The sequence below is a fragment of the Neodiprion lecontei genome, chromosome 3 (assembly GCF_021901455.1).
Source record: "Neodiprion lecontei isolate iyNeoLeco1 chromosome 3, iyNeoLeco1.1, whole genome shotgun sequence".
Lineage (NCBI taxonomy): Eukaryota > Metazoa > Arthropoda > Insecta > Hymenoptera > Diprionidae > Neodiprion > Neodiprion lecontei.
The window spans coordinates 34,620,982-34,636,472 of record NC_060262.1 but is presented as its reverse complement, the minus strand read 5'-3'; the positions used below and the strand labels follow the sequence as shown (position 1 = coordinate 34,636,472).

At 37.6% G+C, this 15,491-nt stretch overlaps 4 protein-coding genes across 9 annotated transcripts; 3 read left to right on the top strand and 1 right to left on the bottom strand.

Annotated features, from left to right (window-relative positions):
* Positions 1–638: 638 nt before the first annotated feature.
* Positions 639–4,659, top strand: LOC107226090 (paired mesoderm homeobox protein 2-like). Its single transcript, XM_015666776.2, has 3 exons — positions 639–925; positions 2,164–2,336; positions 3,754–4,659. The coding sequence occupies exons 1-3, from the start codon at positions 799–801 to the stop codon at positions 4,147–4,149; spliced, it is 696 nt and encodes a 231-aa protein (XP_015522262.1). The 5' UTR covers positions 639–798; the 3' UTR covers positions 4,150–4,659.
* Positions 4,660–5,127: 468 nt separating this feature from the next.
* LOC107226131 (dual specificity protein phosphatase MPK-4) lies at positions 5,128–7,837 on the bottom strand. 4 transcript variants are annotated; one of them, XR_006903553.1, is made up of 3 exons: positions 7,703–7,837; positions 5,708–6,939; positions 5,128–5,329 (listed from the first exon to the last, which is right to left on the bottom strand). XR_006903553.1 is itself a non-coding variant. In XM_015666833.2 (2 exons), the coding sequence occupies exon 2, from the start codon at positions 6,936–6,938 to the stop codon at positions 5,889–5,891; it is 1,050 nt and encodes a 349-aa protein (XP_015522319.1). In that variant the 5' UTR covers position 6,939; positions 7,703–7,837; the 3' UTR covers positions 5,128–5,888. The 4 variants fall into 4 exon arrangements, 3 of the variants coding, with proteins under 3 accessions (XP_015522319.1, XP_046591462.1, XP_046591461.1); XM_015666833.2 differs by having other exon boundaries at positions 5,128–6,939; XM_046735506.1 differs by lacking the exon at positions 7,703–7,837 and adding an exon at positions 7,625–7,682 and having other exon boundaries at positions 5,128–6,939.
* Positions 7,838–8,097: 260 nt separating this feature from the next.
* On the top strand, positions 8,098–13,017 carry LOC107226130 (nucleolar complex protein 4 homolog B). Of its 2 annotated transcripts, none has more exons than XM_015666832.2 (6): positions 8,098–8,253; positions 8,348–8,450; positions 8,898–9,311; positions 9,564–9,614; positions 9,958–10,321; positions 10,435–13,017. In XM_015666832.2, the coding sequence occupies exons 1-6, from the start codon at positions 8,128–8,130 to the stop codon at positions 10,928–10,930; spliced, it is 1,554 nt and encodes a 517-aa protein (XP_015522318.1). In that variant the 5' UTR covers positions 8,098–8,127; the 3' UTR covers positions 10,931–13,017. The 2 variants fall into 2 exon arrangements, with proteins under 2 accessions (XP_015522318.1, XP_046591460.1); XM_046735504.1 differs by having other exon boundaries at positions 8,348–8,486.
* LOC107226136 (casein kinase II subunit beta) lies at positions 12,876–14,828 on the top strand. 2 transcript variants are annotated; one of them, XM_015666840.2, is made up of 5 exons: positions 12,876–13,017; positions 13,294–13,369; positions 13,645–13,747; positions 14,042–14,423; positions 14,618–14,828. In XM_015666840.2, the coding sequence occupies exons 2-5, from the start codon at positions 13,298–13,300 to the stop codon at positions 14,724–14,726; spliced, it is 666 nt and encodes a 221-aa protein (XP_015522326.1). In that variant the 5' UTR covers positions 12,876–13,017; positions 13,294–13,297; the 3' UTR covers positions 14,727–14,828. The 2 variants fall into 2 exon arrangements, with proteins under 2 accessions (XP_015522326.1, XP_015522325.1); XM_015666839.2 differs by lacking the exon at positions 12,876–13,017 and adding an exon at positions 13,024–13,165.
* Positions 14,829–15,491: the final 663 nt, after the last annotated feature.

The following is a 15,491-nucleotide window of genomic DNA, read 5'->3' as shown; positions in this document are numbered from 1 at the left end:
CCAGCTGGATGGCGACAGAGAAGAGTTTTGATACTGCGGGAAACAAGAGAAAGAATAAAATTCGCGCAGCACGCGCAAAGATGAGTCCCCGTTCATCCGAGATGCGAGCGATGAAAGTTGATAACTGTTGGAAACAGAGTCTGGTATTCAGAACGAGCTGAAACCAATGGGCTTCTAATGAGGGTGGAGCTTTGGTCGAAATCTCCACCTACTCTTAAAATGCTCTATTTCTTCCCGAGTTAAGACCAACTTAACTTCATAAGTCAGTTGGCATCTTGCCGCTACGAATGGACCACATAATCTCGGGGCGTACGCAGGGGATAATTGAATTAGGATTTCAATAATTCAATTACCCATGAAATATCACGGAGCTAATTTCATTCCAGATATTACTCGTTAAACGCGTACGGCTTCATCTCACAAATTGATATTTACGAGTTTCGAGCGAACGATTGATCGTGGAAACCTAACCAGTTCTGATTTTCCGATTGTGAACCGCGGTACATGTACGTATTTATCACCGAAACACAAGTCGCGTGGATGAAAATTTATACGGTGTTATCCACGCCTCGCGATGACGTTCCAAGATCGAATTTTTTAAACCATCAAATCGTGTTAACACACCTTCTACAAACCAGTGATAATAAACTACATTTTTTACGACTCGCGTGCTTGGCCACGTTAAGTGTCTTATAAATTGGAACATAAACTCTCTGTGCTAAGTCGAAGCGTTCCCAACGGAACAAAATTAAACAGAACCCAAAAACTTGGAAAAAAAAACTCCGCAGACGCTCCGATATGTTAAGTTCCGGTGAAACACTGGCAAAGATTCCTGCTGCTGACGATGCGAATCAATTAACGCATCCTCACGCACCTCAGGATTTTACCGTCTCCCGTTTACTGTCAACGCCAACGCAGAATCTGGGTGAGTGCAATATTGGCCCGACGATTAGCGAGGGATAATGAAAATTAAGCGTGCTTGTGATAGTTTGAAAATTTGAAAAAATATTTCTTTCGTTTCACCAAATTCCGTCAAATTTTTATCATATTTACACATTTGTGGGGTGAATACTGCGATGACCGATATTACGTATTTATCGTATATACGTTCGCGAAAACACGTGAAACGAGATCTGAATCGCATTAAATTATCACGTCTGACGGAACGTTTCTCGAGTTATGCCGCTTTGATGAATGCGCAAGTACAGAGGTCGTATTCAGAAGCCAACGGGCTGCCCGTCTGCGAATTGGTTTTTCTTTTATTTCCCTAGCTTATCTTTAGCGGCATCTTCCGACCATTTCATTTCATATTTCTTATTTCATATACTCACTCGCCCGACGGTCGACGTTTAACTGTTGCAAATCTGCAAGTCAGGTTAAATCCACTTTAAACGATTACTCGTTGACGTTTCACAAATCGCCTTTTTTACGCCATAATATAACGTTTATTTCCTATTAGGACTGTTGTCCATGATCGTCGCATCGACTTTTCAACAAGTTTTATTCTTCCAATACAAATTGATTCCACGATAAGATGAATCTCTTCAAATTACTCGGTGTTCTGGGAATTCTCTGACGATGTTAACGAGCATTAAACGGGCGACATACCGTTCATGATTGTAAAATATCGAACATATCACATATCGTGTTCTTCATCGTGGTATTCTTTGTTAAAAATCAGCCCGAAACAATATTTATGGAATCACCTAAACGAACGTAATGTTTAAATATTTATAAACATCACCAAAATCTGAACCCACGAATAAACGGTTCCACGCAATGAAAGTAAGAATTGATCTATGACAGAAATTTCAGATCTGTCAATCAGAGTCGCTGGTTGTAGAGGATTAGCGCGGTCATCGGTTCGAAAGTTATTTTTTGTCAACTCCGCTCGCAGTTGTTCTAACATCGCCAACTCTGATTGGAAATATCATTCTTTGACTGTAAAAAACACCTTTCAATTCAGCGGTTTGAAACCGTGCATCACTAATTACTTCCTGCACTTCTTTATACCGATCTCTTAAACTCCGATCGGGAGTAACGGAGTTTTTCAACATCCTCATAGACATCCTAGTAATTACGGTTGTTTCAATGCTTCATTACCAGCTTGCCTAACAGTCATGTAAATAAACGAATACAGCACAGTTTCTCTAACCATGCCAGGATGCAACGATTCACCTAATTCTGGTGGCCGAAGGCCCCGAAGAAGTCGCACTACGTTCTCCGCTCAACAGTTGGCAGCTTTAGAAAGAGTCTTCGAACGGACGCATTATCCGGATGCCTTTGTCAGAGAAGAACTCGCGACGAGGGTGTCGTTGTCCGAGGCAAGAGTTCAGGTAAACTATAACGATACACACGTAGAAATCGTCATAATTATATTAAACTAGGTGTCAACGAATTTTGGCGATAGATTAAAACGCGCGCTGTTGACGATGCGTGTCTTACAACGATTAAGAATCTTCCCCAACGTAAATATTTCGAAGCACTAGATTGTTAGCGGAGGCTTTGATGTCGCGAAAAATTATACTCTAGAAATCAATTACTTTCTAAAAGATAAGACAAAAAAAAACTCAATATTGCTGTATGAGTGGTGGTAACATTCGACGATATCAATGTGTTTTATAAATGTATAATACGTTATTAGAAACATCTATTCGGATGTAAGAATACATCTAAAAATATCCCTTCTTAATATGCACCCTAAAATGTACTCATGAAACCGGATTTACCTCACGGCAACAAGACAAAAAGAAAAGAAAAACCAGACGTGAATATTATCGTGAATATTTTATTTAAGAACGATTAAAGAAAATAATCCTTCAATATGACTATTTATAAAAAAAAAAAAAAAAAATCTGACGGATAAAGACAGATTAAGTTGGTGCAAAAACAAAACATATATAAAGTTTGATCTATTCGTAGATATTATTGGCTAACGTTTTGTGATAGAAGAAAAAAAAAAGTTTAGAAAATAGAAAGATAAAGTAAGGGAAAAAAAGAGGGCTGAAAACGGATACTTTGGTCGGAAAGTTTGCGCCAGACTTGAAAAGAGTAAGTGATCGGGACGTGACACAACTTGGTGTACCGCCGAGGATGCAGCGGTTGCGGACAGCTAGGCGGAAAATCGGAGGAGACAGGTTGTCAAGCGACGAGCTATGATTAGCCTCGTCTTAGCATATGTGTGCGGCATAGCATAACCAGCACGTGTGCTTACGTCTGTCTCTCCGTCCGTCCGTCTGCTGTAGGACTATCTGTATGCCTGCCAGGAGCCGTCACGCTGTCCCGTCTCCGGTCCAACCGTCCGCGTATCCGACCCTACGACTCTGATCTGAAAACTGGGCGAAAAGAGTAGGCTTCCGAGAAGAAAATAACGGATATGAAAAAAAGACACCTATCCGATTCTCAGCCTCTTTCAATAACAAATGCTTGGAGGGTGATGGGGTGCCGATTGAAATGGGCAAACTGCCGGTCATTATGTTATACTGGAGCGAAATTTTTATGTGCCCGGTTTGTTATGCAACACCGTGCAGTTTTAGAAAATTAGCGTGAGCAAAGTCCGGTGAGAAAATTAATTTTTCTTTTGACGGTATATCGTGCCGCGTACGCGTGGAGAATCGATTTCAACTCTTCGCGTTAATGAGGAGCGTCCTCGAGATACTAAAAATCCCATTTTCTGCAATGATCTTACTGATGTATCGTCGAATATATGTATATATATATATTTTTTTTTTTATATATATATTTTATACTTAGGTTTGGTTTCAAAATCGAAGAGCTAAATTCCGGCGAAACGAAAGAAGTTCAGCGATAAATCGGGGAGTCGTTACGAACCGGGAAATGGAAACTATGCTGCCTTTGCGGCCGATAAGAATCACCCATTCTCACGACAGCAGCGTAGACACAATCAGCCAGTCTCCGCAAGTGCCTCAGTATCCTTACACCGAATACTGGAGATCCCCGCAAACTTACACGAACATTCAACCGTCGACGAGTTGCCACGGATTTGCCAACGCCAATTTAGGGGCGCCTTATCATCAAGCGGAATCACACGCCGCCCTCGACACATCCTCGATAAACACTTTGAACGCCCTCAGATTGAGAGCACATACTTATGGAACACCTTACTCCGGCATGCACGCTAGTATGTGATCGAAGGTTTCGTTTATATTCATGTAAAAGGTAGTATGCGTAATATACCCGCGAAATGACTTGTTGGTTTCAAAATTTATGTGCACGAATCGACGAATGGCCCAAGATTGAATCGGTATCATTCCGCGTTCAGAATTTTATCGACGTTCATGACTGAACGAAATTTGATTTAATTCCTGAAGATGGCTACGCGGTTTTTTCTAAGCAATTAAACCACTAATCAACTGCTTGTGATGTATACACATTACGCAGTATGCACATAGATGCTAGACAAAAAGTTTGACGATCAGAGTAATTCGCAGTGATTTCCGCACTCGGCTTGCGGCAAAAGTAGTTGCTAAAATCATCACTGTGACAGAGCGCCAACTTTCAAGCCAATCGTTGGTATTATTTTGTAGATCATCGATCGAGCCTTAATGCACAAATGGTATATAAGTTGCATATAATAAGGCGCAAGTTCATTTTTGTAACAAATACATCATTATTTCTCAATAATAGTTTTGAAGCCCATTTCTTGAAGACTTAAAGCATAATAATTACAATATTACTAAGATGCAAAAATGCATGTATCGATAATTACAGTATAGGTTTGAATAAAACACATATTTCTTAAACGCGGTAAAATGAACACATGTATGATTAACTAAAAACAGGGTAACATTTATTTAATATAATAATATTAAAAGAGCTAGTGCTGAAACGGATGAATAATTTACACATCGCGTTGCGGCGAATGTACATACATAAGCACAACTTTTTGTGTAACTTTGTTTGATCTTATTATATATTAATGTAAATACAGTCTTAGATGTCTGTAGATTGTAGTAACATTGTATAAGAATTATTGTAACAGTAGAATAAATATAGAATAAATAAAACATAGACTTAACAAATCTGAAAGCAAACATCGAATTATGAAGTACCGATATAAGGTAAGACGATCGAAATCTTGTAAGAAATATTATCAATTGCATTCTAATATTATACTTATAATTGGCACACCATTTTAATATATATAATATCATTTGCTTAGAGCCCGAAGGGAATGAGTGCCATATTTTATTTTCACGATCAAGGCCATGCCCTTCCATCATTTTGTCAGTCAATAAGTGGAAGTATAACTTGAAAAACTCGGCTTGACGATGTACAGAGAAAGACACCGCCACAACCAGCATGATACCTACGGAAAACTTTCTTTGATATAAAGACTCAGCTTGTCAAATGATCTCTCTAGGCAATGGAAATACGGAAAAAGGTGACACTGAATTGATGTAATTCGAGCCAAAGATAACATAATTTGATCTCAATTTCATTGAACTGGAAAAAAAAAGACTTTCTGCAGTATGAACTAAAACCACGGAAACGAGGCAGTTTTTCGAAATAAAACGTGATGAATTTCAGAAATCGGACTAAATGAATTTTCGATATTTCCAGCGCTACTTCAGTGAAGTACTACAATTCCGTGAGTTCAGAAGAACTTTGGAAATCCTGGGATCAATGAATACCAAGTTGTAGATTGATCCGTTAACACAATTTTGCACAGTATTTTCTACGTTACCTTCTTGCCTTACGTCGTATAGGTCTGCATAAACTTATTTTCACACACTGTTCCAACGTGGCTCATAAACATTTGAATCCGAATTATCTAGCGGTTCTAAGGGTATTGAGAATTCAATTATACATTCAACATGTAAAGCAGCATATCCATTTATCGAAGCTGCTTGGATGTTGATTAATTTCTAAACAGTCACTTGTACATTTTGAACGACGTTACTCCAGTCAACTTTAGAGGGAACCAGATAAAAGGCTGGAGCTATCTTGCTACCACATGGACATTGGGATCCCGCGATCCAGCTGAAAGATCCAAGCTTGGTAGCACATTTTGGACAGTTCAATTTACCTTCAACATTGTGTACTATATCAGGCATCCAGGCCAATGGTTCTATAAAATAAGTTTTCGAACAAAATTCAGAGTCACACAGCTCATTGTTCTCATCTTCTTCCACAGGTTTTTTCGAAGTCTTTGCCACTTTCAAACCCTTATCATAACGTTTCGAGCTTACATGACGCCAAATTTGTTTTTCTCTCGGTGTGTGAGGTAATATATTGCTGGCAGAAGCTACGATTCTTCGGCAACGCTTGCACCGATACACCGTCGGCTCAGGTCGTATTGTAACTAAAGCCGGGTCTGGCTTTATCAAGTCTATACAAGTCTGTGGTAATATCTTTGCCTTTCTCACTTTATCAGCCGCTAATTGAAGGCGATACATTTTGAACTGTACATTTGTATTGTCTATGCTGAATCCCATGTCCTGGTACAACTTCAATTGAGCCACGAATCCAGGATTAGGTCCTACGAATCTTCTCTTTGATTTGACGAGGTCAAAAGCCTCGGTAAAACTCATGTTATATTTTTTCATAATAAAAGCTATAACCACTGCAGCGGACCGGGAGACCCCGAAGTAACAATGTACCAAAGTCTTGTGACCGTCGTCTTGAGCATGTTTAATAAATTGGTAAGTCTCTTCGAAATATGTTAGCAAGTCTTCTCTGGGTAAATCAGTCACTTGAATATATTTGAATGTTATGTCAGGTAGAAGTTGTATTTTTCTAGGCAGCGGACACGAGTCCAATGTCAAGATGTGAGTTATTTTCGCCTCTCTCAACCAGTCGACATCCGTCGCTGCTGTAAGATTTCCCAATATGACTCCTGGCTCTATTTCATCCCAGCTTCTTGGTCCGGCGTCAAAATCTTCTCTTGTCAACTTCCCTGCATCATCTTTTGCCATTCTGAAAACAGATACATTAACAACTACAATCTTTCACAGAGAAACCAATCATCAGCGTTCAATTGAAATGGATTATGAATCTGATTACGTATGATTGTTGATAAAAAATAAACATGCAGAATAACAAATGTTCATTTATCCGAGACTATGAGGAACGGCGATTTCGTGCTTCTAGAAATAATTCATTTCCAGATACTCCGCTTTCATAAATTGCAGTTAGAAATGTGCTATAACACAGGTGAACAATATTTCAATGAACGGTAGACTTGAAGAGGGTGAAAAAATGTTCCCAACCTATATGTACATACTTTCAATCATAGTTACAACTATCTCCTAATTGTCATGATTGAATACTTGCCCACTTGGTGAACGAGAATTTGTGCAAATGCAAACCCTGACAAGCCACCTTGACAGATGTGAATTGGTGATTGATAGAACGTGAATTAACAATACATAATAATAAATACAAACAAATTGTAAATTATGTCAATTTCTTGATAGTTAAGATTCAAAGCAAAGATCCACACGTTCGATAATCAAAAATAAAATCAAACAGAATTGGTGCGTCGTATTTGCAATATTATGTTTTCGGTATTGTTCTCAAACGATACGCAGAACAATAATAGGAGAGGCGCATGCACTGTAGATTTATGAATAAGATTCTTGTAATTTTTGCGTGGTTTAACCAGGTTTAACGAGGAACGAAAGATAGTGAAAAATCGCCTTTTGTTGGGCCGAGTCAATCCTCGAGAGTTGAAACTTACCTGAATTCCGAATCCCGGCGCCATTCACTCTTGCCACTATTTATAGGGACTCCACTGCCACTGCAGTCTCGTTTTCACTCGCAGAGTAAAAACCATGTGCGAACCGACATCGTGTATAATTCGTGGGGATTATTTTTCTGCCTGTCGATGTGTACGATTATCGCAGTATAGTTAGACGCGAAACTGTGCAGCAGGTACGACGTGGTTCGTTGTAAAGAAGGGAAAGTTTTATTGATTTTTTATTCGTTGAAAAATGTAAAACGAAATTGATGTTGAGTTGAGAATAGGAGAAGGCGCGGTGACGTACATCCTGTCAGAATCGTCGGACGAGACAAACACGAGCGAGTTTCACATATGCCAATTGCCAATTGCCGACTTGCATTGCATCCAGTAGGCGGCCTTCCTCCTTCCTCATTTTCGCAGCCATGGCAGTTCCCGGCGTTTGCTTGCCGCAGAAAAATACCTCAAGAGTATTAAGACAGAAGGCTGAGGAGTTTCTCGCGTCGAGGAAATACGCCAACAACCTTGTAGACATCATAGGACAGTGGGAAGTACGTAGGATTCAAATATTTGACATTATTAACGCTATATTGAATACTTATTTCGAGGTTAATTTGACGTTTTCTCATCCTTGCTAATGTCCAGGAGTCCAATACATCATGCATTCTCACTTTGGAAATGATATTTATCGAGGTTTTGAAAAGGGGGAATATGTACCAAGAACAGAGCATATCTCTCACCATCTCTGGTAAGTTTAAATACCTCATCGTTCGGACAAAAAAAGGTGAAGAATATTTCCAAATTCATTATCATTCTATATGCATGTGTCAAATTACACTAATTTCCTGTTTCACATATTAACTTCCATTTACCAAAACAGGAGAGTCACTATTGAAGTAAAAATTACTGCTCGATGTTTCAAATCAGTAATTGTAAAACTATCTTCATACTTAATTAAGTCAAATGTACAGGGTTCACATCTCCTTGCTTTTCCAATTCCTATAGTGTCTGATTTTATTATAATTATAAACTAATCTGGCGTGAGTCTTGTTTCTGCATTAATGTCCATTTTTTAAACTTCCTTCTCTACTTTTATTTCCATCATTGACAACAAATTCAACTAATTTTTTGAAACATGCTATTTGAACTAATTTCTTCTACTGACCTAAGTATGAGTGTTGATTCTTTGCAATAGAGCCAAGCCCAGAATCTCGCTACATATCGTGGCTACGTAATTGCTATGAAGAAGTATGGGGAAAATTGCTTCAGTCGATTGAGGGATGTCGGCCAGCGATACAGTTGCAGGCTTTATCAACTGCTCTAAAACTAATGGCAGAAGAGGGAAAAATGCCCTTGGAGCCAACAGATAACCTTGGATATTATTTTCCACTGCATAGACTAAAGCCCATACTGATGAAGTTACTATCGCCTGATAACGAGAACACGAATCTTATTGCTAGATTTCAAGAAATTGCTGCATATCCTGATGCCCTTTATTTCACGTGGAAAAGTTTACCGGCATTGACTCCAAAGAAACAACCAAATGATACTTACATAAGTAATTTATTGGAGCTCATCGATAAAATGCCGCTGCCGAAGGATGGCCATGGTAACACTATTGAATATTATACCATAGTGCAACTTGAAATATTTTGGTAGAGTAAAGTTATTGTGTTCGAAACAAATTGAAAATAGAATTTTTTTTTATTAATTTTTATTTTTGCAAATGCAATCAATTGATAAACAGTCACAACCAACGAAACTAAAAGACATTGCTTTAGAGTGAAACAACTGATTGCTTCCAGAATTAAGTACAGAAAAATAATAACCTGCGTTGATTACACATTGTCCAAATTCATAGGTGAAAAGGATGAGGAGTGGAAACTCCTGTGTGGTCCACAACAGGAAGAAGGTATAGATATGTGTCAAAATTGACTTTTCAATTAATTTCAAATTTGGAAGGCAATTCGAAGATGACTAATTTAATTTGTTCTGCTGTATTTGTTTCACTTTATTCAAACTGTTTACAATGAATTTAGTATCTATTCCATAGTCACAGAATGTAAATCAAAATGTGTGCACATTCTGTTGTAGAGATTGAATGGTAGAGTGAAAGAAATATTTTATACAACTAAACTGATCTACAAGCATAGTCTTATAAGACTTGACGAGTCCTGATCAACCTTATTTTGAAAAGCTAATCTGAGTTAGTACTGGAAATTCAGTTCCTTCTAGTATTTTTATTGTATTTTCAGGTAACAATTTTGTCTCATGGGACCAGTTCGGGACTAGAAAAGCATTAAACAAGGTGTGGGCCTGCGTAATGCATTGGGAGTTGGGAGTCCAAGTTCACAAAAAATTGCTTGTTGTTTTACTGGAGCGTGTGATTCACCACTTAGACAAGCCAATCTTATTAACTGATTTTCTCATGGATTCTTTGGACATTGACGGTCCTATAGGGATGCTTGCACTTCAAGGCGTTTTTCTACTTGTTACCAAGCACAATCTAGATTATCCCAATATATTCACCAAACTTTATTCCATGTTTGAACCAGAGATTTTTCACACAAAGTATAAAGCGAGGCTCTTCTATCTCTCGGATCTCTTCCTTAGCTCTACGTAAGTTCTGTAGTATTTTCCGTTTTAATTTATCTGATTTAATTTTTTCTAGTACTTCCCTACAGTCTTGCATTGATACCAAAAATGACTTGTTAGGTTTCATATTTTTTTAGACATCTACCTGAAGCACTGGTGGCGGCATTTGCAAAGCGACTTGCTCGTCTCACTTTAGTTGCCCCACCGGAAGATATTCTCATCATATTACTATTTGTGGGCAACCTATTGCTGAGGCATCCAGGTCTAAAGCGAATGATCGATCATCCAGAGGGTGGTGAGGTTAAAGGAAGTAGCGGAGATGACCCGTTCCTAATGGAGGAAAGAGATCCGCTACTAAGTAACGCGCTCATGACTAGTCTCTGGGAAATTAGGGCCCTACAATGGCACACGATGCCTGGTGTAGCTGCTGCGGCACGTTTTATCCGTGATCCGCTGCCTTCCGTCGAATATGATATGGCGGCTGCTTTGGAGCGCACTGGTGGTCACATATTTGAACGTGAATTGAAGAGTAAAGTTAAAGAAATCATGCTGACCTTTGAGCGACCTACATCTATGGCTTTACCAAAAGGCGAACGACTCTTGCAGTACTGGCAACTTACGACTATACATTGACTCCTCAGTGGGATAAGCTGAAAGCTACCAATTTTAGAAAACTTGGCAAAGAGTAAAGGTCTGAGGTAGTATAAGCGTTGGATATCAGAATTGATCGAAATGATATTAGGTTGAACAAAATTCTTTCTCATATTAACAACGAAGAGAATATGTGATTTCCAGCGGTTAAATGATAATTGTGAATATATCGCGGTATGGTGAAAGATGTAACAAATCGGTTGATTCTTCTACCGTTCGTTTTGGCATTCGTGTAGCTACCTGTACTTTGGATTACTCATATGATACAATTTTCATCAAATTCGTGGGGCAAGTGTTTGTGAAAAAGAACTCCGCACTATAAAATTTTTCATCAAGGCTTCGAGGGCTTAATTTCGAACGTAATAAGGAATATAATACGAGTTTTTTTGAAAAATAAAAATACATAAATAAATGACGTTTAATTGTTTGGATTAAGATCTCAAACATATCAGGTGTGCGACGAACATGAAAAACAGTAGAATCTACCAACCAGCCAATTCAACGATTTTCAGATCAAAATAATAAATCGTAATTGAAGGATTAATTTTGCGCGCGACACATAACCAGGTACCATGATCAAATATCGATGAAATCAGAATGGCTGTAATCTTGAAACATAACTACTGAATGTAAAAAAAATAAAAGAAATTGTGATATAGCTTATGAAAAAAAACTTGTACTCTGAGAAAAATCTGAATCGCGCGAGTTTCTATTTTGTAAGCACACTATATTACTATGGATTCACATTGAGTATTTTAAACGTTGAAAAAATAGATATGAGTATATATATATGTACATAAATATATATCATTGAATAATAATGAATCAACTCAAGTTTAAAAAATTGATCCTCGAGAAATTGACAGTTTGATACGATTCTGTTATTGACAAAATTGATATGTCTTGTTTATTGTGACAAATGTTTTTCCTTTTTTTGGATAACAATGAAGTCCATTCTAAAGACGCACTATCGTTCATCGTATTGTTAATGCTTTATTTTATATCCATGGACGTTTGAAAATGTAAATAAAGTTAGTTTTCAAAGACATTAGTGGATTTCATGGGCAAACATTCAATTCCAAACAATATATTGAATAATATACGAGTTAAAATCATGATAATAGTCTAACTATCGATGGTTTGAAATTGGCATACTCCCGAAAGTTGATAAATCAATAGACCAGACGGTACTGCAGAATGCATACTGACCATCTGTTTGCATAAATGACGGTAACGACTCGCGATGCAATTTTTTTCAATTTGCCAACTGACGAATGACTGGCTTCTGTTGCAGTTATAACCAATGTAGATAATACAATTGAAAGATAGAAAAAGATAACTCAGTGTCAGCTGCTTACAAGTGAAAGAATGACAAATTTGCGGTGTATTCTTTTAACTTCGTCAAGTAATAAAGAGCGAAAGGTTATATTGTTCGGCTACATCGTTTGTATTCCATGACGTCATAGACAAACTGAGACTGTTGCCACAACGGATTTCGCTCGTCCGCTCACCTCTGTGTCCTCTGACATCAGAATTTCAACAATATGTACCATCCCCCCATTCCACTGATCTCAATTATAATCACATTACAATAGAGATTATTGCCATGATTATTGCCCTACTCCTGCCATATTGTCCAACGATGAGCCAACCAATCATAATACAGGGTTGAACAATGAATCCGATAGTTTTTGTAAATCGACTATAGTTTCCAGCACTATCCGCGAGCGTAGTTTCCAATCATCACTCGACGCAGCACTGACTATAGATAAACGAGAGGCCTGTTATATCGACGCCCTGCGCCTGCCGTGTCGCCGATAACAAAATAATTTCATGTTCATTGTGGAGAACAGTTCGTGAATAGTGGATCGAATTGTATGTTGTGTGAGAAACTAGCGGGTGTATTTATTATCAATATCAGTATGGACTTGAATTGAAGTTAACATGGTATCAGGATTCTGAGAATAGTGTGCACCCAATAAATTCTCCGCATACAGCTGGTAGCAGACGCTAGCAGCGACACCTACCCTCTCTGGGCGAGCAAGCGTGGCTAATCAAGGCACCAAAAGGTAAGCCGTAAGGGCTGTTTATTTTTGGGTTTTCGGTTTACCGCGTGGCTCTTAGGCCAGTTTTCCTAGAGTCATGCGATTTTCCCTTATATTTAGTTATACAACGTACTCAATAATCATTTGACCGATCAGCAATGACCACGGAAACGTAGGTGAAGCGGTTGAGCAAAATGTCGGGCATCTTGCGTGCCGAACGAAGTGTCTTGTTATTCCGTTGGCTAATCTACGCGATTATGGTTTGTTAAAGTTTTTCACTAATATATCTCTAATTAATAGAAAAATGAGCAGTTCCGAGGAGGTATCATGGATCTCGTGGTTCTGCGGGCTCAGAGGAAATGAATTTTTTTGTGAGGTAAGAATTTTTCTAATCTCATTCTCATACAATCGTTATGATAGGTACTACCGATTATCAGTCAAAAATTTGGTGAAATCACTTTCTATGAATCATTCCTTAAATATTATGGCGTCTATTGTTGACCTCCAAATTTGCACTACCGCTGATATTACTATATATCCGTATGCTAATCGAGTGTAAAACCAAGTGTTTCAAAATTTAACTGAGATTATCATTATTATAAGTGTGGAGCTCAATTTTTAACCGAAATTATGTTTACAATTTCTACGCAGGTTGATGAAGACTATATACAAGATAAATTCAATCTAACTGGTCTCAATGAACAGGTTCCACACTATCGTCAGGCATTGGACATGATCCTTGACCTCGAACCTGGTACATATTGTCTTTTGTTTTTAAACTCTCTGTCGTACTTGTTATATATTCTCTGTGATCTACACCACTATCAGAACACTTAAGAATAATTCAAATCTTAAAACTTGAAAATCATAAGTACTGATAGCTCTATCGTCAAAGTGTAGAATTATAGGTATAGTTGAGTCGATATTTTTTAAGAAACTTCTTTTGCATCTTTGAATCTGGTGTGTTTAAATTGGAGAATATTACTGAGATGTGTACATTTTTGACTCATAGCTGCACATATAAACTTGAAAAATTTCCTAATTTTAGATGATGAACTGGATGACAATCCGAACCAATCGGATTTGATAGAACAGGCTGCTGAAATGCTGTATGGTCTTATTCACGCACGTTATATTTTAACGAACCGAGGTATTGCACAAATGATTGAAAAGTATCAGTCTGGTGACTTTGGCCACTGTCCACGTGTTTACTGCGAATCGCAGCCTATGTTGCCACTAGGACTCAGCGATGTACCAGGCGAAGCAATGGTCAAAAGTTACTGTCCCAAATGTATGGACGTCTACACTCCTAAAAGTTCACGACATCATCATACTGACGGTGCATATTTTGGAACTGGATTCCCACACATGCTGTTTATGGTGCATCCCGAATATCGACCTAAACGTGCTGCTAACCAGTTCGTGCCCAGGTAAAACCCTCACAACGAGAACTAGAAATAGTTGCATAACTGCAGAACTAAAAGATTTCTACCAGTCAACCAAACCAAGATAGTGATTTATTTATTTGGCTCTATTTAGGCATACTATTATGTGATATATACATTCTTATCTCGAGACCAGGACTCGAGAATTACTCTAAATACTTTATTTTACAAAATTTCAGGTTATATGGATTTAAAATTCACCCCCTGGCTTATCAGATTCAACAACAATCTGCTGCAACCTTCAAAGCTCCATTAAGAACTCTCAACTATAACAACGGAAAGCGTTAAAACTTTATTTAAATTTGAATTAGAAAATTTTCATTCGTATTTCGTAATACAAACCATAATTTTGTTGATAAGTTTTAAATAAACTGTCACTTGTTTTATAAACCTTCTTCAACCGGTTTCCGAGACCGAAGCAAGCGAACAAATCTATAGATGCAGCGTGCAAATATTAATGTTCGTAGGTAATTATAACCTTTCTCCATTTTACTTATACGTATACCTTTTTGTTTACTTGCCAAATCTAATGAACATTTCATTTTTTTAGTATGTAGCATAGTATCGAGATAATTTAATGTTAACTTCATGAATTCCGTGCAGTATTTTTTAACGCGCACTTGATTGTGCAGTTCGAAAACCTGTTAATTATTGATTGTTCTACTCTGAAAACAAAATATACCAATATTACGTATTTATCTATACTTCTAAGAATGTCATTGCTATAGAGCAATTTCTAACGCAATCGACAAACATCAATGAAAAGTAAACTAAAATTAGAAGTTAGCCTAATAGTAAAGTAAATTTGTTATTAACGATGAGATCAAAACCGTGTCATCATTTTCCAAATTATTAGTAGGATAAAATCGAAAAAAAAAAATGGTGTATAAACTATATTTGCTAAGCATAGTTTAATTTATACAATAATTAAATGCCTACTATAATAACGAAGGTGATCATTATTTTTAAAGTTTAGTACTAGTGAATCCGGTATTGATTTTCAATCAGTTGGCTACTTAGATATTTAGACGTAACGAAAATGTTGAAACGGAC

Excerpts from the sequence above, each read along its gene's own strand:
- LOC107226130 (XM_046735504.1), top strand. The coding sequence starts at position 8,128 with ATGGCAGTTCCCGGCGTTTGCTTGCCGCAGAAAAATACCTCAAGAGTA. Across the intron at positions 9,312-9,563 it reads GCTGCCGAAGGATGGCCATG|GTGAAAAGGATGAGGAGTGG; the intron begins GTAACACTATTG and ends CCAAATTCATAG. Across the intron at positions 9,615-9,957 it reads TGGTCCACAACAGGAAGAAG|GTAACAATTTTGTCTCATGG; the intron begins GTATAGATATGT and ends TTGTATTTTCAG.
- LOC107226090 (XM_015666776.2), top strand. The coding sequence starts at position 799 with ATGTTAAGTTCCGGTGAAACACTGGCAAAGATTCCTGCTGCTGACGAT. Across the intron at positions 926-2,163 it reads AACGCCAACGCAGAATCTGG|GATGCAACGATTCACCTAAT; the intron begins GTGAGTGCAATA and ends TAACCATGCCAG. Across the intron at positions 2,337-3,753 it reads TGTCCGAGGCAAGAGTTCAG|GTTTGGTTTCAAAATCGAAG; the intron begins GTAAACTATAAC and ends TTTTATACTTAG.
- LOC107226131 (XM_015666833.2), bottom strand. The coding sequence starts at position 6,938 with ATGGCAAAAGATGATGCAGGGAAGTTGACAAGAGAAGATTTTGACGCC.
- LOC107226136 (XM_015666839.2), top strand. Across the intron at positions 13,370-13,644 it reads GAAATGAATTTTTTTGTGAG|GTTGATGAAGACTATATACA; the intron begins GTAAGAATTTTT and ends ATTTCTACGCAG. Across the intron at positions 14,424-14,617 it reads GCTAACCAGTTCGTGCCCAG|GTTATATGGATTTAAAATTC; the intron begins GTAAAACCCTCA and ends ACAAAATTTCAG.